Source organism: Notolepis coatsorum, assembly GCF_963971535.1.
Source record: "Notolepis coatsorum genome assembly, chromosome: 18".
Classification (NCBI taxonomy): Eukaryota; Metazoa; Chordata; class Actinopteri; order Aulopiformes; family Paralepididae; genus Notolepis; species Notolepis coatsorum.
Window position 1 is genome coordinate 41797560 of NC_140182.1, and position 24886 is coordinate 41822445.

The following is a 24886-nucleotide window of genomic DNA, read 5'->3' on the forward strand; positions in this document are numbered from 1 at the left end:
GGTGTGCGAATGTGTGAGTGAATGGGTCAAATGTGAGGAACAAATTGTAAAGCACTTTGCATAAAAGCGCTATATAAATGCACCATTTACCATTAGAGGCCATCCAGGTGTGTGTAATGACTGGACTTGTGTGTCTGGTACCTGAGACGGAACAACGATGTCCATGTTCGTTTTTCTTCCAGTCCGGATGACTGAAGAGCCGAGATCCATTAGAAGCAGCATCGTCCCCGACACGGTCCACACGTCGCACGCACATCACGCCATCAGCACCTTCAGCACACTTCAAAAGCATTATAGTCGTCAACCAGGGATGATCCACTTCAAACATCACATTCCCCTCCCCTGGAAAGCACAGCTTCAGTGAGCAAAAAGGGCAAAACAATCAAAGTCAAATCAGCCCTGATTGAATGAGCACCTCCAAAACAAGCCTCTCGGACGGGACACTGGTGAACTTTCCTCCAGTTAACCAATCGGTTGTCATTCCCTCTGTGGCACTTTCGAGAGCTTAGTTGAGATTCACCAACAGGGAAAACACAGAATTATAGCCATGTGTGTTTTTGATGGTACATTTATTTTTCCCTTTATTTGTTCTTTTTAAGCGAAATTCTGCATGACTCACTGCCAATTAGAAGACAAAATCATCTGGTCATAATGTAAATATTTGTTTTATTTGTATTATGCGGTTTGTTGCAGTTGTTTCATGTCTTTTGTTCTTGACGTGTGGAGAGAAAGATCACAAGTTTGATCGAAGTCTTGTGATTTTTCAGAACTCATAAACCCATGGCTCAGAAATGGTCCAGCAGCTGCTTTTCTCTCCGTCAACTCATTCGAAGCAGCTGCTGTCCATCAGCCGCTCAGCAACTCAATACGTTTACCTCCTTTTTAGTGCATGGGTTTTCTTTATTGCATTATGCAACTCTGAAATCTGATTGCGAATCCCGGTTCCGTTGCTAAGCTCACGCGGTGGAGCACGTCTCCCTGTCGAGTGGTCCGGCTAACGGCGTCTCCAAATGCAATGTACATCGAATCGTATCCTTTTCATAAAAGAGTGAGGCTCTGTTTGCCAGTTCATTTATTATTTATTTATTATTATAGTGTTTTGAGCACCATTGGTCGATATCAGGTGTCATTGATGCAATACTGCGTGTCCTGAAACAACGGACACAACATCCTATACGCTGAATACTCAAAGTAGATTTACTCTGCCACCATTTCTTATGTTATTTTATGCTAGAGCAATGTGATTATCAATTTTACAAAGAATGGCTAGAATTATGTTACAGCATGACTAGATAAAATGTTCTTCTGACTTCACGCTCCCATTACCAACTTCAGAGAGGAGGCACGGTTTCTCCTCGGGTCAGTTGACTGTGACCGTGAGCCTGTCTGAGGCTGTATCATACATACAGGGTAGTGTGTAATTACAGAGCTATCTCTCTCTCTCTCTCTCTCTCTCTCTCTCTCTCTCTCTCTCTCTCTCTCTCTCTCTCTCTCTCTCTCTCTCTCTCTCTCTCTCTCTCTCTCTCTTACACTCTATCTGTCTCTCTCTGTCTCTCTCTCTCTCTCTCTCTCTCTCTCTCTCTCGCTCTCTCTCTCTCTCTCTCTCTCTCTCTCTCTCTCTCTCTCTCTCTCCCACTTATAATTCATCAATGACAAAAAGGGCTTGCTATTTTGTAGTACAATTGTTAATTAGAATTATAATTTAACTATTTTGATTATTTTGTAAATCAAATCAGGAGTGTAAATTGTTTAAAAAACATACACCACTCAGACCCTCTGCCCCTCCCATGCTCCACTCCTGCCTGGCACTAGTCTCTCTGCAGGCTTTAAATCCCCACTGGCCACGAGCCAGCATGATGTCTTCTTACTCAAATAAACGAGTGGATGAGAGAGAGCCCCACATCACCCAGTGGTGTGTAGCTAATCAGGAGCTGTTGAGAGGGGCAGAGGGCTCTCCTCACTGGACTAAGGTGTGCAGCGCTAAAGCTCGGCGCTAACGGCAAAGCAGACAGTTTCAATGGGCTCACAGTGCTGTGTGTTTACAGAACAGATTAGCGTTAGCCGAAGGCTAGCTCGGCTAATCTCTCTCTGTGAGGTTTAGCATGGAGAGCACACAGGGGCTGTGTGTGTGTGGAGGGGTTCGAGTGTGTGTGTATGTGGAGGGGTGAGAGATATGAGCATGTGGAGGTGTGTGTGTGTGTGTGTGTGTGTGTGTGTGTGTGTGTGTGTGTGTGTGTGTGTGTGTGTGTGTGTGTGTGTGTGTGTGTGTGTGTGTGTGTGTGTGTGTGTGTGTGTGTGTGTGTGTGTGTGTGTGTGTGTGTGTGTGTGTGTGTGTGTGTGTGTGTGTGTGTGTGTGTGCATGCATGTGTAGCCTATAGGAGGAGGTATTAAGCAGGGTTAGGGTGGGGGGTCCAGAACTTCAAATATTGAAGGTTAGTAACCTCCCCGATCCTTCACACGGAGAAGGTAATCACAGTGTCAGTCCTTTCAGAGTGACTCCCCCCGGACTCCCACGCGCTGAGCCCATATTTACTCTTTGCATGTTGCTATAGGAGCCGAGGTCTGAATGGACCCCGGTGATTGCAGAGATTTCCGAGGGATCAAGGTTGCAGGGTCTGCTGTTGAGAATGCTGTCGGCAGCAGTGAGCTCCCAGAGAAATACTCTTTATATTGGAAACTGGAGGTTGAGGACTATAAATACCTACTGCCATTTTATTCACTATTACTATAGATGGATATTGGTAGAGGTTGAGCAATCAGCATCTGTTCAATGTTTTCAATCATCCAAACACAGGAAACAAACACAACATTGTTTCTTCACTACCATAGTTGAAAAGGTAATCTGTTTGTTAGACAATCTGTCTTCATCCCAGTGGAAACGGCCCATAAATCAACATAAAAGCTGCTTACTTACATATGAGACAACAGGTATTTCAAAATTCCCCAACCTGCCCCGACCTGGATCTGTGAACTGTGATAATGATGATCTGATCTTACATTGGCCCTGATGGATACGGCCTACAGCTGCATAATGTTTACAATGATATTCACTCCTCCGCATTAGGTCTTGTCAGGACAGTAATGGTATTAAGAGATTCAAGTTCAAAGCAGCACTTGGCTACTTCACAAGTAACAACACAACACAACGCAAACGTTAAAACGGCAACATACATTAAAGGATATATTTTTGGCAACACTTTAAATTATTATAATATCTCGACAGTAATCACTTGTACTCCCTTGTACTAGAAAATAACATGCTTGACATTGTAATCCCGGTAGGCCTAAGGAGCAGGAGCTAAAACAACGATCAATCAAATGAACGACCAAGTCAAATGATTGGAACCCTCTATATAGTGACACGCATGCTTGTTATGCACATAACAGTTGTGCACGTATACAAAGGCCTGCTGCTAACAAATAGCTCCCTGTTAAATGGTGCATTTATATAGTGCTTTTATCCAAAGCGCTTTTATTTGTTCCTCACATTTGACCCATTCACTCACACATTCACGCACCGACGGCGGAGGCAACCATGCAAGGTGCCAACCTGCTCATCGGGAGCAATTAGGGGTTAAGTGTCTTGCTCAAGGACACTTTGACATGCTGCCTGGGAGGAGTGGGAATCGAACCGGGAACTGTGAACCTTCCGAATATCAGACAACCACTGAGCCACTGGCGCCCCATTTGCCTGTTAGCTACACAGCAGGCATGGCTTTCGAGGCAGCGTGATGCATTCTGATTGGGATGTGCGTTGTCAAATTAAATCTAGGGATTCAAAAATATTTCTTAAAATATGTTTTTGTCCACCATCAATGGCCACCTAATTATCCTTTAATTGTTGTAGTTTGCTCTAGTTTGGGTGACACTCACTGTTGTCCAGTCCCTCTGCCTTAATTAACATAACATGATCCCATAGCAAATTAAAATAATGACTCATGAAACATTTAAATTTGGATGTTAAGCAGCTTGCTTAAATCAAAATGTATTTGAATAACATAAATACAATACAATAATCAATCATAACAAAATAAATTAAATAATACAAATTAAAGTGCAAGTTTAAATGTAAAGATAAAGTGCAACAAATTATGTTTTAAAAGTAACTCAAAACAAAAGTAGCAGCCTCTGCCCCAGCACCGCGGCTGATGGGGCTGTAACCTGGTCCAGGAGGGTGACGTGGGACAGCTGTAGGGGGAGAGGAGAGGACGAGTGAGATCAGACAGACTTCTAGGTCTTTTGTTTGCTGTGTGTGAGTGAGAACAACGTGAGCATATTGACATGCTCTGGAGTGAGGCTGGCTCTCTTCTTTGAGGCGATGTTTCCAGCTGCTGAGAAGATACACTCACAGGGAGTAGAAGTAGCTGGAATACACAAGAATTACTTGGCTTGTGATGCAAGGGTTGGATACTTTGCCTCATTCAACTTCCACCAAGACAGGGGACTTTCTGTCTTTGAGAGGGGCTGCTCTCCGAAGTACATCAGCAGTTTGTTACTGATCGCGTGGTTGCGTGCATCCTGATCATTGGTCTCACTGTCACTGTCTGTTGAGTCATATCCAAGCAGTGAATCGAGAGCTGAAACAGACCTATTTGGAGTTCTCTCAGCTGAGGGTGTGGCATCATTGTCAACTGATGCTGCTGTAGATTATTCATTCCTATTGGACTGTAGGGCCAGAGCTTGTACTTCAGCACTGAACCTCTCCTCTGGTGTCAGGAATTTCAGTTTTCGAAATCGTGGGTCTAGTGCAGCTGAAATGATGGGTTTGCTTGGGTCATCATCTGTGATGGCGACCTCACTTGACCAGCGTGCAGTGGTCTCCTCTGAAGCAGCCGCCTGGAAGGCCTGCACAGGAGCTGTATCATAGGCAGTGTGGGTGGACTTCAAAAGCCCTCTGACTAGAGGAGGCAGGGCGGAGACGGTCACATAGTTTTCACCACTCAAGTAGACAGTGGCACATTCAAAAGCTTGGAGAGCTTTGGCCAGTTCATCTAGCAGGGTCCACTGATCAGCCTTGAGGTCCAAGTATGGTTTCCCTCTCTGTGTTACTGCCGGGTCAGACAGAGTTGCAGTCAGTGGCCATCTCTGTTCCAGCAGGCGAGTCACCATGTAACAGGTGCTGTTCCCCCTGGTAGAGACATCTTGGACAAGTTTGTGTTCCTGGGTGCCCATCTGTTTCTGCTTTGTTTTCAGCTTGCTTGAAGCCAGTTCACTCCTTTTAAAGTGCTCGATGAGACACCTCGCTGCTCCTAGTGCTTTACTAATCTGAGTGTGTTTCAGTGCACGATTGATCACCAACTGTAAAGTGTGGCCTGCGCAGCGGATAGACACCCACCCATGTTTTTCCTGCAAGATGTTTGCAGCCAGCATGACATTGGAGCCATTGTCATGAACAACCGCCACAACCTCGCTTGGAGGGATCTAAAACCTTTCCACAGCCTGCTCAATCCATGCAACAATGTTGGTTCCAGTGTGCCGTTCTTCGAGTGGCATGGTTGTGAGGCAGAAGCTATTGAGCTCCCAGTCATCACTTATAAAGTGACAGGTGATGCCAAGATATGCCTCTGTCGCAACACTGGTCCAGGCATCAGTTGTCAGGGCAATCTTGTTGTTGGTTGCTTTAAGAGCATCTTTAACCTTACCAAAAGTAGCTTCATACTTTCCCTCCATGAGCTTTGTAAAATGAGTTCTGGAAGGTAAGGTGTAACCTGGATGAAATGTGGTGACCATCTGCTTAAAGCCCTCATCTTCAACCATCGATATTGGTCTCATGTCGTTAACAAGCATGTTGAGGATGCTCTCTGTTAAGACTCCAGCCATTTGAGGGGTGCATGAGCCTCTCTTCAGGACAAACTCATCCACACATGTTTTCTTTGTACTACAATAGAAATAGAACAAAACAGAAAGGTGTATTAATTATCATCAGAATTTGTAGTCTATAGTATCAGTTTATTTTAGAGGGTGTACTGCCTAATGCCATTAACGTTAAACCATGGGAAAGCTAGTTGACTGGCTAGGCTACAGACAGCTCACGTTAGCACAGAGTGTCTGTTTTTGCAGACTGACTAGCTAAGTAAGATTGTGACACTGCCACATTGAGTATATGTGTATATAAAAGCAGCAACGCTGTAAGCTTGGCGCTGTTTAGCTAACGTTACATACAGCTCGTTGGTGGACACCGCAGCTTCAGCATAACTGAAATAGCATTAGCTTAGCAAGCATTATCCATGAGACGTTCTGTTTTCCAACATGTAAGCTAACGTAAAAATTACAATACTATGGCTCACTAGCTAAAACTTACCCATGATCCGAAGTCATCATGGCTCCGGGGTGCTTGCGTTTTAAATGTGCGTGCATCGCCGTAGTGCTGCTGTGGAATGCCAATTCTGCTTTACATAATCTGCATTTAACAATTTTATTTGGTTTGTCGTGTGTGAAATACTCCCACACCTTTGATACTCTCTGTCTCGCTTTTTTTTAACTCATCTCCATCATTCTCTCTCCTTTCCGCCATCGTTCATATTCTTTCTTCTTCGTTCTCGTTAGTACAGAATGCAGTCATGTCAGACAATGGAAACTATACTGCCCCCAGCACTTCCTGTAGTGCATTTTTTAATTAACGTTACCGGCTCTCTGATTGTTTTTATACGACGCATCGACAAAAAAAATCCGCATCGACGAGTTTTTATGATCGATGTCGTCGATTATGTCGACTAATTGTTGCAGCCCTACTATACTTTATACTTATAGGACATGCATGAGTCTGGTCTCTTTTGAAAGGTAACATTCTGAAGTTTCTTACACAATCACTTTGAGTGCTAATGAAATAGAGTAACAGAGGTTTGAACACACTGAAGTAAACGTTTTTACTGGTTGCCAGATGGCTGTTTTTAAGTTCCAGCTGATTTTTTATTTTATTTTTTATTTTAAATCTTTATTTCGAACATGTAAATGAATACAAACAAAATAAATAACTAAATAACTAAACAAAATCAAAACATAACTCAAACAAAATAATAACTAAACAAAAGCAAAACATAACTCAATTTACATGTTCGAAAAGGAGTAGGAAGAAGTATACACTTATTTAATCCTACCCCTTTTCCACTACTCAAATGAGTGTACTAATTTAAAACATAAAAAAAAAAAAAATATATATATATATATATGCAAAACAAAAAAAACAAAAACTATATATGTAAAACATGAAAGAAATAAAATAAAAATGTAAACACCCGTGAATATCAAGTCCCTTCCTCATCCCTGTACCTCGTGAACATCATTTCCTTATACATCAGTTTGAATTGTCTCATGTTTGGACATTGCTTTAGCACCACATTTAGACTTTTCCACAGTTTCACTCCACATATTGAGATGCAGTGTCTTCTCATGGTAGTGCGTACATTTAGAACTTTTAAATTTAGTTCTCACCTCAGATTATAACCCCCCTCCCTATCAAAGAACAGTTCTTGAATGTTTCCTGGAAGTACATGACCTTTTGCTTTATACATTAATTGTGCCGTTTTAAATTCCACAAGATCATTTAACTTTAATGTTTTTGACATTAAAAAGTATTATGTTTGTGTGATCACGATAACCTGTAATGTGAACTATCCTTATGGCCCTTTTTTTTTTTTTTTTATCTACAGTTTCCAAATAACATAATTTTAGTTTAGCTAGGAGCAAAATGGCCGTCCGCTGCCATTCATTTCGATGCTCTAGTCAAAACAATGGACCTCTTCATCTTCTTGTGTCACATTCCCCCACTCTGAGCGCCCGTCTGGGATAGCTTTCGGAGCAGATGCTCCTTGGCTACAATGGTGGTCAATAATTTTCACCATCAGCGGTGACTGGTCAGTTCAGGACCGCTCACAACCGGACGTGGTCATTTGTCCGAACGGCTTGTCAAATGACACTCGCCGGATGTTTCGTCTTGTAACTCGAGAATGGAATCATGCAATAGGTTGAGTGTGGTGACGATTGAAAGGCGCCAAATTCAACTTTCCAACAATGTATTGGTTGATCGGCGAAAACGCAGCCCGGAGCCGACAGACGAGGGCAAAGTGCCGTGACGTATTCGGGCCGTCAATCCTTAACCTGTTAAGCTGTAGGGTCCCCTCAAATGTAGCCAAGAGTAAAGACCTTAACCCTATCAAAACAGCAGTCAAAGTGTATTTTTTCAGTATTTTTCGTTTGTTTACTGATGTTTTTAAAATGTACTGAAAATAAGAATGTATCATACAACCGTGAGGAAATGACTAAATCCAGATTTAACACTGCCATTGGAAAGAGGAGCCTTTTCCCTATCCATAGATGTATGATTTGGCCATAATAAGGCCAAGGTCAAGTTCAAGGTTAAATATGAATTCATAATTAAAATCGATTATAATTTATTATTGTATCTACAAATCATTCTGTTTAATCATCTTCCCTTTATTAATTTGCTTAGATTCTTAACGAACAATAAACACTATGCAACAACCATCAAATGAACACAGCAGACAGCACACACACCCACACGCACACACACACTCACTTAAAGCCCAACCTCCAGGTTAAACCCTACTGATCAATTATGGGTAGTTTACATCATTGGTATATAATTTCATTATTTATTTTTTTCCATTTGACACCGGAAATGCCACTCTGAAAGAGTTAAAAAGGTCCACGCACGAATAACATGCACGCGCAAATCAAAAAAGCGTATCAAACGCCGACGTCACAACAGGACAACAGGTGCATATTAATGAGCCGAATCTAAAAGCTTATCAGACGCTAGCACCTAGCACGGCCGTGACGTCACTTCAGGAAACGTATGCCTTATGTCCGTCCGGGTCATAGTACTAGATCAATGGTGGCTCACTCGGTGCATCACAGTTAGCCTATATCTCCGCCGTCCCTGCTACACTCACTGACGTTAGCCTATAGCCCGCCGTCCCTGCGGGTGGTTCTCTCCTCTTTGTGTGCCCCCGTCCCCGCGGAGGAGCTTGTGGACTCGACAACAGCGGCGGCCGCAGGGCGCCGGAGCCCGCAGCGCTAGTTAGCTCATAGCTATCGTGTAACACTAGCCTTTACGGGCTCGAGCACACTACGGCTGCCGCCGCCGTCGCGTCCATGGGCCCCCCGGCAGGGCACCCGTGGGGACGGGGTGTACAGAGAGGAGAGAACCATTTTGGGTCGGCCGTTCATGCCGGCCAGCGAGCCGGATGTCGGGATATGTTGTTAGCACAATAGCTACCAAGCTAAGCTATGTTATCTACTAACGTTATAAACACAATATGTGTACAACGACACAATGATTTACATTATTACAAATATGGTAACGTGGTTGTGGCTTTTACAAATAGTGGTTAGCTTTAGAGATGGATGGATGGCTATAATCACGGAGCAATAGTGAGGTGAAACAGATACATTTTCATTCGGCTAGTAGCAAGCATATATCTATGGTAGCAAGGCTCTCTGCCTGCCACTAGCTGTGTGACTCTCAGCGCCCCCTGGTGAGCCCCCTGGTGCCCTGCACCTGTTGTGACGATCATTTCGATTACACACGCACGTTATGAACCATTGATTAAAATATGCACGTGCGTGGTGATTGTGTTGGGCAGACAAAATGTTTGATAAAAACGCTAAAACTGGGTCAATTTCAATACTTTTTTTTCCCTTCTTCATGAAAGCCACTGTTGGCCTAGTCCACATTGTTTATTGAACAAAAATACAACGTGGAGGTTGACCTTTAAACAAACAACACACCGCAGCACCCACTCTACACACTTTAGATCACCTAAACACACTTTACACTTTATATTTATTGGTAAAGGATTTGCACTACAACTCGTACACCTTACTGTAAATTGTACCTAAATTGTACCTCATCCCATTTCTGCTCTGCACTATATAGTATTGTATATTAGTACATTGCATAGAATATTGTAACTCAGTTACTTCTATTCTGCATCGAACATTGTACATATGTCTATACTGAACACTGTGACCTTTTTGTACTTCTATTTTACATGCTATACTATTTTATTTCATACTATCTTGTCTAGCACAGTCTCTGGAGCGTAACAGTAAGAAGCATTTTGTATAAAAGTATTCTGTACTTCTGTATGACAACTATTAAAGAAACTTGAACTTGAAACTTTGTACACTTGATCTCAAGAAGGTGCTGAATGAGCTCAGTGAGCGTAATCAAAAGAACCTCAATGTTTTCATGGTATTATTCACTGGCAAAGATGCAAAAAAAATCATTTTGTTTCATCACAATTTACTCAAGCCTAGTAACAGACACAATATTTCTGACACTGGGAATACTTACCCCCAGTCAATTGATACAATTTGCAATTGAACATTTCAAAATGTATTGACGTGCGGCACTACTATCTTTAGGTCACATGGGTAGTTGCCACTTTGACACCACATACTGAAAATAGGTAGTAGGAGATGAGCTATTAAGTTTATTTATGTCTGTACATTCTGTGTAGTGTGGATGCCTACTGTACATGAGTAGGGTGTGTAACCTACATGCCATTACTGCTTTTTATCTATTGACTCATTATAACTACTTTATTATCTTGAAATAATATAATACCTACCAGTTACTATGACATTGTTTATCATTATATACAATTGATCTATGCCTGTAGCTAAATGCTGAAAAACAGGCAACAACATTTTGTTTTTATTTAAGGGATAATAGCTTATAGCAGACTTTATCCCATTTTTATATTGTGACGTTTGACTACTTCAAATCATTGAACGTACAGAGAGAGAGAGAGAGAGAGAGAGAGAGAGAGAGAGAGAGAGAGAGAGAGAGAGAGAGAGAGAGAGAGAGAAGAGAAAGAGAGAGAGAGACCCGGCTTTAGGCAGAATCACAAACTGTTATTTATAAGTTATTTGTATTTGATTCATTCGTTCATGTCTGCTCCACTAGAGATAAGCTGTGTCTGAAACTGTGTCTGTTCTGTTAGAGGAGCTGTGTCTGTTCTGTTAGAGGAGCTGTGTCTGTTCTGTTAGAGGAGCTGTGTCTGTTCTGTTAGAGGAGCTGTGTCTGTTCTGTTAGAGAGGAGCTGTGTCTGTTCTGTTAGAGAGGAGCTGTGTCTGTTCTGCTAGAGAGGAGCTGTGTCTGTTCTGTTAGAGAGGATCTGTGTCTGTTCTGTTAGAGGAGCTGTGTCTGTTCTGCTAGAGAGGAGCTGTGTCTGTTCTTTTAGAGAGGAGCTGTGTCTGTTCTGTTAGAGAGGAGCTGTGTCTGTTCTGTTAGAGAGGAGCTGTGTCTGTTCTGTTAGAGAGGAGCTGTGTCTGTTCTGTTAGAGGAGCTGTGTCTGTTCTGTTAGAGAGGAGCTGTGTCTGTTCTGTTAGAGAGGAGCTGTGTCTGTTCTGTTAGAGAGGAGCTGTGTCTGTTCTGTTAGAGAGGAGCTGTGTCTGTTCTGTTAGAGAGGAGCTGTGTCTGTTCTGTTAGAGAGGAGCTGTGTCTGTTCTGTTAGAGGAGCTGTGTCTGTTCTGTTAGAGAGGAGCTGTGTCTGTTCTGTTAGAGAGGAGCTCTGTCTGTTCTGTTAGAGATGAGCTGTGTCTGTTCTGTTAGAGAAGCTGTGTCTGTTCTGTTAGAGAGGAGCTGTGTCTGTTCTGTTAGAGAGGAGCTGTGTCTGTTCTGTTAGAGAGGAGCTGTGTCTGTTCTGTTAGAGGAGCTGTGTCTGTTCTGTTAGAGAGGAGCTGTGTCTGTTCTGTTAGAGGAGCTGTGTCTGTTCTGCTAGAGGAGCTGTGTCTGTTCTGTTAGAGAGGAGCTGTGTCTGTTCTGTTAGATGAGCTGTGTCTGTTCTGTTAGAGGAGCTGTGTCTGTTCTGTTAGAGGAGCTGTGTCTGTTCTGTTAGAGGAGCTGTGTCTGTTCTGTTAGAGGAGCTGTGTCTGTTCTGTTAGAGAGGAGCTGTGTCTGTTCTGTTAGAGGAGCTGTGTCTGTTCTGTTAGAGAGGAGCTGTGTCTGTTCTGTTAGAGGAGCTGTGTCTGTTCTGTTAGAGAGGAGCTGTGTCTGTTCTGTTAGAGAGGAGCTGTGTCTGTTCTGTTAGAGAGGAGCTGTGTCTGTTCTGTTAGAGAGGAGCTGTGTCTGTTATGTTAGAGAGGAGATGTGTCTGTTCTGTTAGAGAGGAGCTGTGTCTGTTCTGTTAGAGAGGAGCTGTGTCTGTTCTGTTAGAGGAGCTGTGTCTGTTCTGTTAGAGATGAGCTGTGTCTGTTCTGTTAGAGAGGAGCTGTGTCTGTTCTGTTAGAGAGGAGCTGTGTCTGTTCTGTTAGAGGAGCTGTGTCTGTTCTGTTAGAGAGGAGCTGTGTCTGTTCTGCTAGAGAGGAGCTGTGTCTGTTCTGTTAGAGGAGCTGTGTCTGTTCTGCTAGAGGAGCTGTGTCTGTTCTGTTAGAGAGGATCTGTGTCTGTTCTGTTAGAGAGGAGCTGTGTCTGTTCTGTTAGAGGAGCTGTGTCTGTTCTGCTAGAGGAGCTGTGTCTGTTCTGTTAGAGAGGAGCTGTCTGTTCTGCTAGAGAGGAGCTGTGTCTGTTCTGTTAGAGAGGAGCTGTGTCTGTTCTGTTAGAGGAGCTGTGTCTGTTCTGTTAGAGAGGAGCTGTGTCTGTTCTGTTAGAGAGGAGCTGTGTCTGTTCTGTTAGAGAGGAGCTGTGTCTGTTCTGTTAGAGGAGCTGTGTCTGTTCTGTTAGAGAGAAGCTGTGTCTGTTCTGTTAGAGAGGAGCTGTGTCTGTTCTGTTAGAGAGGAGCTGTGTCTGTTCTGTTAGAGGAGCTGTGTCTGTTCTGTTAGAGGGGCTGTGTCTGTTCTGTTAGAGGAGCTGTGTCTGTTCTGTTAGAGAGGAGCTGTGTCTGTTCTGTTAGAGAGGAGCTGTGTCTGTTCTGTTAGAGGAGCCGTGTCTGTTCTGTTAGAGAGGAGCTGTGTCTGTTCTGTTAGAGAGGAGCTGTGTCTGTTCTGTTAGAGGAGCTGTGTCTGTTCTGTTAGAGAGGAGCTGTGTCTGTTCTGTTAGCGAGGAGCTGTGTCTGTTCTGCTAGAGGAGCTGTGTCTGTTCTGTTAGAGATGAGCTGTGTCTGTTCTGTTAGAGGAGCTGTGTCTGTTCTGTTAGAGGAGCTGTGTCTGTTCTGTTAGAGAGGAGCTGTGTCTGTTCTGTTAGAGGAGCTGTGTCTGTTCTGTTAGAGGAGCTGTGTCTGTTCTGTTAGAGAGGAGCTGTGTCTGTTCTGTTAGAGGAGCTGTGTCTGTTCTGTTAGAGGAGCTGTGTCTGTTCTGTTAGAGGAGCTGTGTCTGTTCTGTTAGAGAGGAGCTGTGTCTGTTCTGCTAGAGGAGCTGTGTCTGTTCTGTTAGAGAGGAGCTGTGTCTGTTCTGTTAGAGAGGAGCTGTGTCTGTTCTGTTAGAGGAGATGTGTCTGTTCTGTTAGAGGAGCTGTGTCTGTTCTATTAGAGAGGAGCTGTGTCTGTTCTGCTAGAGGAGCTGTGTCTGTTCTGTTAGAGAGGAGCTGTGTCTGTTCTGTTAGAGGAGCTGTGTCTGTTCTGTTAGAGAGGAGCTGTGTCTGTTCTGTTAGAGAGGAGCTGTGTCTGTTCTGTTAGAGGAGCTGTGTCTGTTCTGTTAGAGAGGAGCTGTGTCTGTTCTGTTAGAGAGGAGCTGTGTGTTCTGTTAGAGAGGAGCTGTGTCTGTTCTGTTAGAGAGGAGCTGTGTCTGTTCTGTTAGAGGAGCTGTGTCTGTTCTGTTAGAGAGGAGCTGTGTCTGTTCTGTTAGAGGAGCTGTGTCTGTTATGTTAGAGAGGAGCTGTGTCTGTTCTGTTAGAGAGGAGCTGTGTCTGTTCTGTTAGAGAGGAGCTGTGTCTGTTCTGTTAGATGAGCTGTGTCTGTTCTGTTAGAGGAGCTGTGTCTGTTCTGTTAGAGAGGAGCTGTGTCTGTTCTGTTAGAGGAGCTGTGTCTGTTCTGTTAGAGAGGAGCTGTGTCTGTTCTGTTAGAGGAGCTGTGTCTGTTCTGTTAGAGGAGCTGTGTCTGTTCTGTTAGAACAGGGGTCGGCAACCTGCGGCTCCGGAGCCGCATGCGGCTCTTTAGCCAATCAGCTGACAAAAAAAAAATTCTTTAACTATTTATTTTTTTTACTTTTGTTTGTATCTCTTATTTTGGAGATCGATGTCATACTGTGACACTGAAATGAAAAAATATTTCATCAATTTGCGAACAACAAAAAAATTACTTTTTATTTTATAGATTTTCCACAAACAAGGGAAGGACTCAAATATACCTGCATAGTTCAGGGTTTCATTTCAAAGTCGGTCTACAGACACCAGTGTTTTGTCTCCTCTTCTGTGTTTTATTTAAAAATAGGTCTACACAGCCAGTCTTTTTTCTCCTCTTCATAAGAGTTTGAGGTTTTCCTTTGTTATAACAGGTAAAAACAGCAATAAAAAGTCAAACATTTTATTTTTGTTGCTTTATAATTCCATGAATGCAACAAACTGTGTGCTATAAGTATAAAGTATAATAAATAGCAAATTACTTTGGGTATGCAATTGTCAGGCGTTTTATGCTTTAAAGCCCATAATCTTTCTCATTTTGAAATTTTTGTTGACAGCTATTGAACTGAGAAATATATTTTTAATTATTGTTATTGTAGCTTTATTGTAATTATGACAACAATGCTTATATGATAACAGATTCTGCCCCCTTTGAACTGTGCTGTATAAGCCTCCGCCGCCTCTCCATTATATTTAGCTGAAGTGTTGAACACAAGGATTAGACGGTTCCAAGTCGAGCCAAGACATGCTTTCTTTCTCAGTACAGGAAACCATGTGTCTGAATTATGGCTTTCTGTATTGTCCAACCTCATGTCAAGGAAGGTCAACTTTGACAGAGTCTGCTGTATGGTGCTTGGTGCTTGCACACAGTATAGAAGGTCATGAATTCTCTCTCTCTCTCTCTCTCTCTCTCTCTCTTCTCTCTCTCTCTCTCTCTCTCTCTCTCTCTCTCTCTCTCTCTCTCTCTCTCTCTCTCTCTCTCTCTCTCTCTCTCTCTCTCTCTCTCTCTCTCTCTCTCTCTCTCTCGTCTCCCTCAGAGCTGGTGCAGGGTGGTAGTGTGTCTGTGTTCCTGGGCCCCTCTGATGGTCTCCACTCCCACACGTTGCTGCTCGACGAGGAGAGGGGTCGTTTGCTGCTGGGGGCCAAGGATCATGTCTATCTGCTGGACCCCGACAACCTGGCCAGGGGCCCCAGAAAGGTACCGTATGCTATCGGCGTGACGGATTGGGTGAGAGGCCAATAGAAGTAGGTACAATATTCAGCAGCCGTATGTAGTGAACAGAAGACAGATCTTCATCGTGGGCCAAACGATATGACCAGGGAGGCACACTTTTTCACTGCCAGTACTGATTCAGAGTCCTAAAGTAATCGAGTACCAATCACTGAAAGTACACACCAAAGTACTGAACAATATAGACTTAGTTTGGGTAAACATTTTGGTATATTTATTTTGCTCCATCAGATAGATCTAACGAGGTTCTATTTGCCAAACAGACAGACATTCTCAGACGTCATACCTTTAGCCTGATAGTATTGGTATCAGAGCACAAATACAACATGGAGGCAGATCTACGGCTCTTGAAACAAACCGGTTACTCGCCACAGAGCTAGAGACAAGGCCATGCGCTGAAGTGGAGAGGATTGTTTAAGTTTAGACTCAGAAATGTTTAGACCTGGTTTGAGAGCCCTTGAACCATCCAAATCAGGGAAAGCTCTGGAAGACTGTCAAGTCTCAACAGCTTAGGCGGTGTGTGTCTCCCCCTTAACTAAGTATCCCATGCCTCAAGACACGCAGACTCACACGCTTGAAGCCCCCGGAGATATCCCAATAACCTCAGCTATGTGTGGCGAGAGGCTAATTATTCGAGACAACCATTTAACTCCTCATCACAACACAAAGACCTGTCTGGCGTGCGGCACGGGAGGGCGATGCAGAGGTATTCCAGTCCACCGCGACTTCTGAGTGGGAACACCATCAGTTACATTGTTTTGGAGAAGCAACAGGTCACTACTCAAGTCAACAGCGGTTTGAAACCCTCTGTCTGGCGTGGCGGTGGTGGAGGTCACGATCGTGACCTTCAACCTGCTCCTCACCCTGGTGTTATACACACAAACATGCACACACACATGCATAGAGACTCACACGCCCACAACTACACACACACTTACACAGACGCAAACACACACACAAGTGAATGCATTTGGAGAGATAACATATGCTGAAGTTTGTGGATGTGAGCGTGTGTTTACGCAGCTGTGGCTGATGGAGCGAGCGAGACGACATTGTGTTTATTTGATCCTTATCTCGTTGTTTTAACTCTTAGTCCGTTTACTTTCTGTTGCCTTTGCCGGCCACTGATACCCGACGCTGGGGAGATGGTCGCAGTCTTAGTCTTTGTGAGTTTTGTGACTTTGACAACCGTGAATATGACAAACAGAGATATATATCACTGAGCTAATCATCTCATCAAGGAGCATGACTTAAGGAGCCCCCCTGGCTGTCGAGAAGCAGCCAGTCGGTAGCGAGGCACCAGATGAAGATGATGGGGATTTTGGATGGATAGGCCAACTATGATCATATTTTGCCTCTATATCTTGGCTAGTGTAGTTTCATAAAACATAAAAAGCAATGAACAAAAACAACCATACTTTTTCTTTTTTTTCTTTTTTACATTTTAGACATTTTAGATATTTATTTAAATAGAGAGAGATATTTTCTCAAAGTGAAACAAAAACAAAAAGTCATAATTGTATTTATTTTGTACACAAAGTCTGCATGTCTGCTATACTCTCACTTTCTTTAGTTCATTTTATGTTTTTTACACATAATTATGTCCACGGTAGGCAGACGGTATAGCAAACTATAGGGCCGATCAGCCTGTGCTTTGGCACTGGAAGTTACAGAGGCACAAGGATGAGCGTGTGGGAATATCAGGCAATGGGAAATCTTTTGGGGGAATTGATTTCTAGCATTGACTTTCATTTTACTGCCAGAGGGCATCAACAACGGTTTCAAATGCTGCCACATATGCACAGAAACAGTGCAATACTATAGAAACGTTGGGCACTCCCTGTCAAAATGTGTGGTTCTAGTTGTTTTACGAGATGTCAAATAGTTCAAGTTTCAAGTTTCTTTAATAGTTGTCATACAGAAGTACAGAATACTTTCATACAAAATGCTTCTTACTGTTACGCTCCAGAGACCGTGCTAGACAAGATAGTATCAAACAACACAGTACTGACGGTCATACACATTAAATGCACCTACTGTTGGTACAGACAAAACTCTTAAAACTATAAATATTAACAAAAGTAAGCACAATCTCGACGGAGCGAACAGACAGGCGACCGGGCATAGCGGCGCCATCTTTTTTGTTGTTAAGTGTTGAACATATTAGAATTGTGTGGTTTATTGTCTCTTTCTGATATTGTTATATACAGAACATGTTCACATATAGAACAACATTAAAACAAATGCAAATAAAAACAAGATAGTGAGAGCACACAAATAATATTTTTTTGGAAAATGCCAATTAGGGACTCAAGCTTCAAATCAAAAGGCCACAAGAGACGACATGAAACGTATGTGTACCTGCCATATGTCCTTCATTCATTGGGGGGGACTATGTATGACCCAGCATGAGGACATAATATGTGATCCAATGAACACCCATTCTAGTCTACATATATTTGTCATATAATTATATTAAAATATCCATTATGGCGTTCTTTCATATTTGTGGTAACCCCTATTAATAAATAAGCCGCACGACACGCTTGTGATCCCATCATCATCAGGTGGCTTCTTCGTTCCGAAGGTTGCCTATCACTCCCCAACCCATTCTGTCCCCACATTGTGATATCAATATTAATTCAATATATTTGTCAGCCTTACACTGACTACATTCAGTGTACAGTGTTCCCATGGACTGTTGTGAAACCATACCATTGATCTCTTTATTCTGTGGATATGGGGTCTCAAATCCAGCTAAAGTCTAAACTCCTTTCACAAGCCGCATACTGTGGTCAATCAATACATCAAATCATGAGACTAGTTTTTCTATGAATTCCTCCATGGCATGCAATCATATGAAATCATGCGATGTTGTGTGTTGTTGTGTTTGCATGCACGTTAGGTCACTTGTCGACCCATGAGTAAGTTCAGTGATAGCGCCCCTTGGTAGGATTTAGGAGTGAACACTCTAAGCACATAAGCCTGTTATAACACATGTGTGAACATGGCCGGGTACATACAAGGGACACGGCATGTTAACCCCCCATTACCCTTTTAATACCACTGTCTGAAGGTGTTAATTGTTGTACAACTGAGATCAGTCGAGGAATAATCCACAAATCCTCCAGATAAGAAAGAGAGGGAGAGAGACAGAAAGAGAGAGCGAGAGAGCGAGAGAAATGTTTCTGGGTGGCTATATCTGTAAAATTATTACCTGATTTAATTATCATTTTTGTAATTGAACGAGTTTTTGTTATAATATTTGTGATTACTTTTACTGTATATGTTATTATTTGTATGGTAACTTGCTTTGGCAATAAGTACTTTGGTATTTCCTACCAATAAGTATTTAAGTAAGTAAATACATTTTAAATAAATTTAATTGAGAAATGGACTGTTCTGATTGTGTGTGTGGTATGGTATGCTCTCTCTGTCTTGCTCTGCTCTCTAGCTTGATGTATTAAAGGGGAACACCACCCAATTGAGTTGGTCTGATAAAGTCTTAAAATATTAGTGAATATGAACAATGCGTTCCAACTAGGTCTGAAGCCTGGAGCTGCTCCGCAGACAATGAATTGGGAAAGGTGGTAAAGATCAGAAAGTATACCGGTGTATACCGGTACATCTTCTGTTTCTGAACTGAAAACACCACTATAGAATGTAGGTCATCACAAGTTTCAGTCTCACTTCTCTGGTTTCTGGCTTCGAGAGAGAGAGAGTAGCTAATGTTCACAAATCTTGATTGAATTTCCACATACAATGGAAATAACATGTATGAATTCTGAATGTGGGTGATGTTCCCCTTTTTAAGCCTCTGATTCCGGCTCGGCTTTATGAACCTGCAGGATCATGTAACCCACACAGCCTGTTGTTTGTGTGTCCTCAGATCAGCTGGCCCGCCTCCCGAGATCAAGTGGAGATGTGCGAGCTGGCAGGCAAAAACAGACACGTGAGTACACCTGGAGTAAACCCTCCCTCTGCAGAAAACACACAGAATTAGTCTGCTGTCATAGTGATGTTGGAATGAATGTCTTTTGAAACAAGACTTTGTTTATGTTGGCCCTTTCCCCCTCTCTGACCTCCTCTCCCAGCTGGAGTGTGCTAACTTCGTGAGGGTGCTTCACAGCTACAACCGCACTCATGTCTACGCCTGTGGTACGGGAGCCTTCCACCCCAGCTGTGCCTTTATTGAGCTCACGGGACGCAGAGAGGTAAACAAACACACTAGATAATGCAACAAGGGGGATGTCGTAATGCAATGGTGCCGTTTTTTGGGGTTTATGTATCTTCCCCCTCCCCCTCCCCCCACCCCATTGTGCGGTGATGCTCAAATCACAACAGTGAACATATTTAACAATGTAGTACTTTAACTGTGAACCATGACAAAAGGATATAAAAGATATTTTAAAAGGTTTTGCTTGACAGTGTGACAGTAGCAAACGTATGCCATATCCTATTGCAATTTGCACTGGAAAACCAAGCACTGCCACACTGCCGAAAACACTGCCACACTGCCAAAAACACAAAACATAAAAACAACGACACATATCTTAACACAATATATCAACCATTAGTCCCTAAGGGTGCCCTTCTTGCCATAAAATCTATATGCGGTTGCCATATTTTCAAATACCGGTAGTCTCTTTTTATGTATGTTGTAATACATTTTGTCTAATGGAATGTAACTAGAGATGTCTAGTTACCTGTAGTCAGATCTCCAAAGATACTCTGAGGAACCCAAAGCATCTCAAATCATATGTTTCATCAATAAGGATGTAAAAATGTCTAAATGTATTTATAAAGTATATCAATTCCTCCAATCCAATTGTCTACAACATTACATCACGCGCAGGAGTGTGTTATAGGAATTAGATCATGCCTAGGGGTGGTTGTTAGGCCCGACGCGCAGCGGAGGGTTGTTAGACCCCCCTAGGCATGATCTAATTCCTATAACACACGACTACAAGTGGTGTAATGTCTTGTATACAATGGCCGAATTCACCCAACCTTATTGCTATAGAATAAACACACAGCAATTGAAGCATAATGGAGATTTATTCACAAAACCATCCGCAGAGAAAGTAGATCCAATAGTAGATCCACTAGTAGACACCAGAGGGAGAGCCAAACCATGTTAAACCCAGATAGACAGTACTGCTACATCTATACATTTATGACATACCAGATTTACAAATACAGTACTGTTTTTGTAGGGTGATTATGGTTTACTAGGTAACTTCACTGTGCTTCTTAAACAAGATGTAGCAGTACTGTCTATCTGTATGTCATGTATGTCATATATGTTATGATGGATTGAAAATGGGGGACCCTGATGTAAACAAGACGAAAGGATTTTTCTGGTCTGCATCCCCTTAACAATTGTGTGTATTGACTCGTACTGTATTGTACCGATTCTGCAATCTGGTAATAAAATGTTCAATCAATCAATCCATCAATTAATCAAATAATAACCGGTTTGATTGATTGATTGATTGAAAATGTTACTAGGTAACTTCACTGTGCTTCTTAAACAAGATGTAGCAGTACTGTATATCTGTATGTCATGTATGTCATATGTTATGATGAATTGAAAATGGGGGACCCTGATGTAAACAAGACGAAAGTCTTTCTCTGGTCTGCATCCCCTTAACAATTGTGTGTATTGAGCCGTACTGTATTGTACCCATTCTGTAATCTGGTAATAACATTTTCAATCAATCAATCAATCAATCAAATCTAAAAAAAATTAAAATATGTCTGCCATTTTATTATTATTATTTTATTTGTTTTCTTTTGTTTCACAATGAGTCATGACAAATTAATTACATAATCCATGTGTATGTAACAAACTAACATATTCCAGTTGCCTATCTTTTTTGGAGGATTCGTTCAAAAGCTATTCATACTTCCATTTTTCTATGGCAGATTGATTCAGACAGAAACAATAAAGTAATTCGGTTGTGGGAGGGATCTGGATCACGTGGAGTGTGTTATACTAAATAACAACCGGCAACTTCACTGTTTCAGCCAATCAGAATCAAGAAATTTGCATGCCATTGTATAATAGATGTAAATGGGAAAAGGACTTAGAGATGGAGAAATAAGCAAAGAGGACTGATCTGTTTTTGTTTCAAGTTTTCTTACAATATGAGACACACACTTTCCCTGTTGCACAGCATTTTCTATACACCTAAAGACATCATACAATGAACACTGACTTGTCCTTTCTTTACTGGTGTTGCAAACAAAAAATAAAAGGCAACTTCTATCATGTGTTTTTGGTCCTGTAATTTGCTGTCAACAATTTGGAGTTCTGTAATTGAAGTTATAGCACTATATTTTGATATTCAGCTCCCACAATGTTCCCGCTTGTGTCTTCTTGGCACAAGCAACATGGACCTTTTGAATAAGCTTAAACTAAATATATTGACCTTGCCTTGATCGCTGCAAGGAAGTGCATTCATCTTAAACTGAAAACACACTGCCGCCGAATGGCAAAACAGCCACACCTACCTTTTTTTGGCAATCTAGGGCCGAGCTTCGATTTTAATTCGAAGCTTAAAAGAAAAGAAAAAATTACTTTTTTTATAATATTTTTCTTTCTTTATTTTTTTATCTTATGTTGTGGGACTTGTACAGCACTTTGGTAAACCTAGTTGTTTTTAAATGTGCTCTATAAATAAAGTGGATTGGATTAATGAATTAAGTAGCCCCTTTCGTGACTGTGACGCAGCCAACAAGGTTTCACTCGGCTGCGCTGCCTGGGTGCAGTGGGGCTGCTCTCACAGCCAACGACATGACATTACATTATGTTGCAACCTTCGTCTATCAAGCAAACAATTATATAAATATTTATATGTAGTTGATAGAGACAAAGGCAGAATTCGACTTAATTAAGCACGTTTTATTAAGACATATTTTTATATGGGTCGGGACACTTTTAAAAAGCAGCACAATGAACACAAATCTGTTCGACATAGTCTTAAATAACAAACGGCATTGCTTCGCTTCTTCGTCAACATGTCTGCTGCACATGTCCTTGTTGTTTTCAACACAGATAATCTCCACGTGCTTGTTCTTTCAGTGCCTCTGTGCCTGTTTTCGTAGGCAGTTAGCCTCTGGTATGCGTGCCATTAGCGTTAGCCATGCTTCTAGGCCTCTTTTCTTTTGGAAAGAATAATAAAAAATTTAAAAAGTTCTAATTATTATTATATATTTGTTTTGTATTCGACTAAGAGGTTACGGCTCCTTTCGACCGATTAGTCGACTAATCGACTAATAGGGGTCAGCCCTACTATGAATCAAGTGTGCTGGATGCGTTCCAAGTGGCTCGAATGAAGCCTTTCACTTGCCCGGGTACCATTTCTCCGCCCGGACCATATAAAATGTATCACACAGTGTGAAATAAGGTTTCAAAGGGTAGGCGATACTGCTACCTAGCAGGATTTGGCCGGCATTGCAATTTTGCGGTCTCAGAATTAGTCCCAATGATACACAGAGGTCCGTGAGACTGTATAGAATATTAAAATCGAATAATAGAAAAAAATATGAAAACGATCGAAACCCTGACTTTTCTCGGGTTTTGTCACTCAACCGGTGACGAGATAACCCAACTTTTTACGTGATTGCCGCTGATTGAGTTAACAGACAATTAAAGTAGCATACAATAAAATGGAATAAACTAAATTAGAATAAAAATACAATTCTCAGACACAGTCCCCATAGTGTCTGGTCTACCTGTAGCTGCTAGGGGCGACGGTGTGTTTTCCACTTGTGTTTAACAATCCAGGGTTTATTTGACGAAGTAAACTTTGGGTAGACATCATGTTCTTAGAAGAGTTTGACTTGTAGATGGAATATTAGCTTTTTACAACTTTCTCAGCCCATACCATCTCAAAATACAGGTCCCTTTTTACTCCAGTGTTTTTACAAACATCAACAATGTAAACAGACCCTGTGGAGCCAAGAAAGTCATGTAAAACCTATGATAAGCTGTCAGATAATATCAGCTCTTGTGTCCAATAAACTCAGAGGGAAAAACACATCTTCAGTACAATAAATGACGATTGGGCCTTTAAGGATTTAGACAGAAGATGGAAACAGATAATTTTCTGGCACAAGGTCCCGTGACAGTGTGTTGCTCTCTCTCTTCCTCTCCCTCTCCCAGGACGGTGTTTTCCAGTTATTGCCCAGTACGACGGAGTCTGGCAGGCTGAAATGTCCCTATGACCCCTGGCAACCATTCACCTCAGTCCTCACAGGTCAGAGAAGCCATCATACTACAGTGTATCATCAATATTCTTTTGTTTTATTTCCCCCCCCTCAGTTTATTGTTTTGATCTAAGAATCTGGAATTAACTTTCTGTTATTTAACCGCAGACAGAAAAGTCCTATACAAAGGTTTACTTACTTATTACATCTTTATTTATTTTTTCTTGTGTTTAGTGACATTTGACTACGTTACCAAATACAAATTCCCCCAAAATCATGTCGTTAGCCTCATAGCATTTCTGCCTAATTCTACTCTCCTCACACTGCTGCACCACCCTGGCTTAGTGGCTGTGTCCTCAGCCAATCAGAACCTTGTTATTTTAAGAATCCCTTTCTGCCTATCTCACTTGTGTGACTTGTGCCAAAATTAGTTTTTTCTTCTTTTCCAAAAGTCTTGAAAAATGACTTAGGCAATTATGCTATGAGGCTAACGATGTGATGGTATTAATCTACAAAGTGTTTGTCCAGCTCTTTCAGTAAACTCTTTCCTATAGACCTGCGTTTACAGTTTCTAATCAATATGACTGTGGTAACATGGGGCAGGCACAGGCTGGTCTAAACTGTGAAATAAACAACAGTTACTTGGCAGGACATGTTTAAACATTCAGACACAGTGTTTTAACCTTCATCTTCACTCAGCTTAGTTTCTTGAGGACCTTCTGACCCCCCCCCCCCCCCCCCATCTCTCTCTCTTTCTCTCCCCCTCTCTCTGCCCCCCCCGTTCTCTCTCTCCTGCCTCTCTCTTTCTCTCCCCCTCTCTCTGCCCCCCCCCCCCTTTCTCTCTCTCCTGCCTCTCTCTTTCTCTCCCCCTCTCTCTGCCCCCCCCCCTTTCTCTATCTCCTGCCTCTCTCTCTCCCCCTCTCTCTCCCCCCCCCATTTCTCTCTCTCCTGCCTCTCTCCTGTGCCCCCCCCACTCACTCACTCACTTACTCACTCACTCACTCACTCTCTCTCTCTCCTCTCTCTCTCTCTCTCTCTCTCTCTCTCTCTCTGTCTCTCTCTCTCTCTCTCTCTCTAACCCCCGCTCTCTCTCTCTGTTTGTATGTGATGAGGTAAGCCAGTGAAAATCGGATGATTAAACTTCAGCATTTTAAAGCCAGGTTATGATCTAAACAGTTCTGTGATGTCTGTCTTCCAAACCAATGTTCTCCCGACGTGTTTTTGACTGTGAGGACATGAACTCATACAGGGATGTCATGAAAGTACAAGGATGTCATGAACGTTTTCTTTAAGCTCCAAAACGGATTACAAGATGCAGTGATGTCAGAATTGACATATTTTTTTCCTTTCTTCCATTTCATCTGCTCATATCAGTGTAACCTATCCAGTGATGCTATTTAATTAACTGTCTTACTGCC

The 24886-nt window shown here is 42.2% G+C and overlaps 1 protein-coding gene across 1 annotated transcript in view; it reads left to right on the forward strand.

Moving 5' to 3' along the window:
- sema3d (sema domain, immunoglobulin domain (Ig), short basic domain, secreted, (semaphorin) 3D) overlaps positions 1 to 24886 on the forward strand; it is an 89689-nt gene that overhangs the window by 18908 nt on the left and 45895 nt on the right. The window contains exons 4-7 of the mRNA XM_084335183.1: positions 15061 to 15221; positions 19144 to 19206; positions 19349 to 19468; positions 23425 to 23518. Of these exons, the coding sequence (XP_084191309.1) occupies positions 15061 to 15221; positions 19144 to 19206; positions 19349 to 19468; positions 23425 to 23518 (438 nt within the window). The remainder of the gene's footprint in view (positions 1 to 15060; positions 15222 to 19143; positions 19207 to 19348; positions 19469 to 23424; positions 23519 to 24886) is intronic.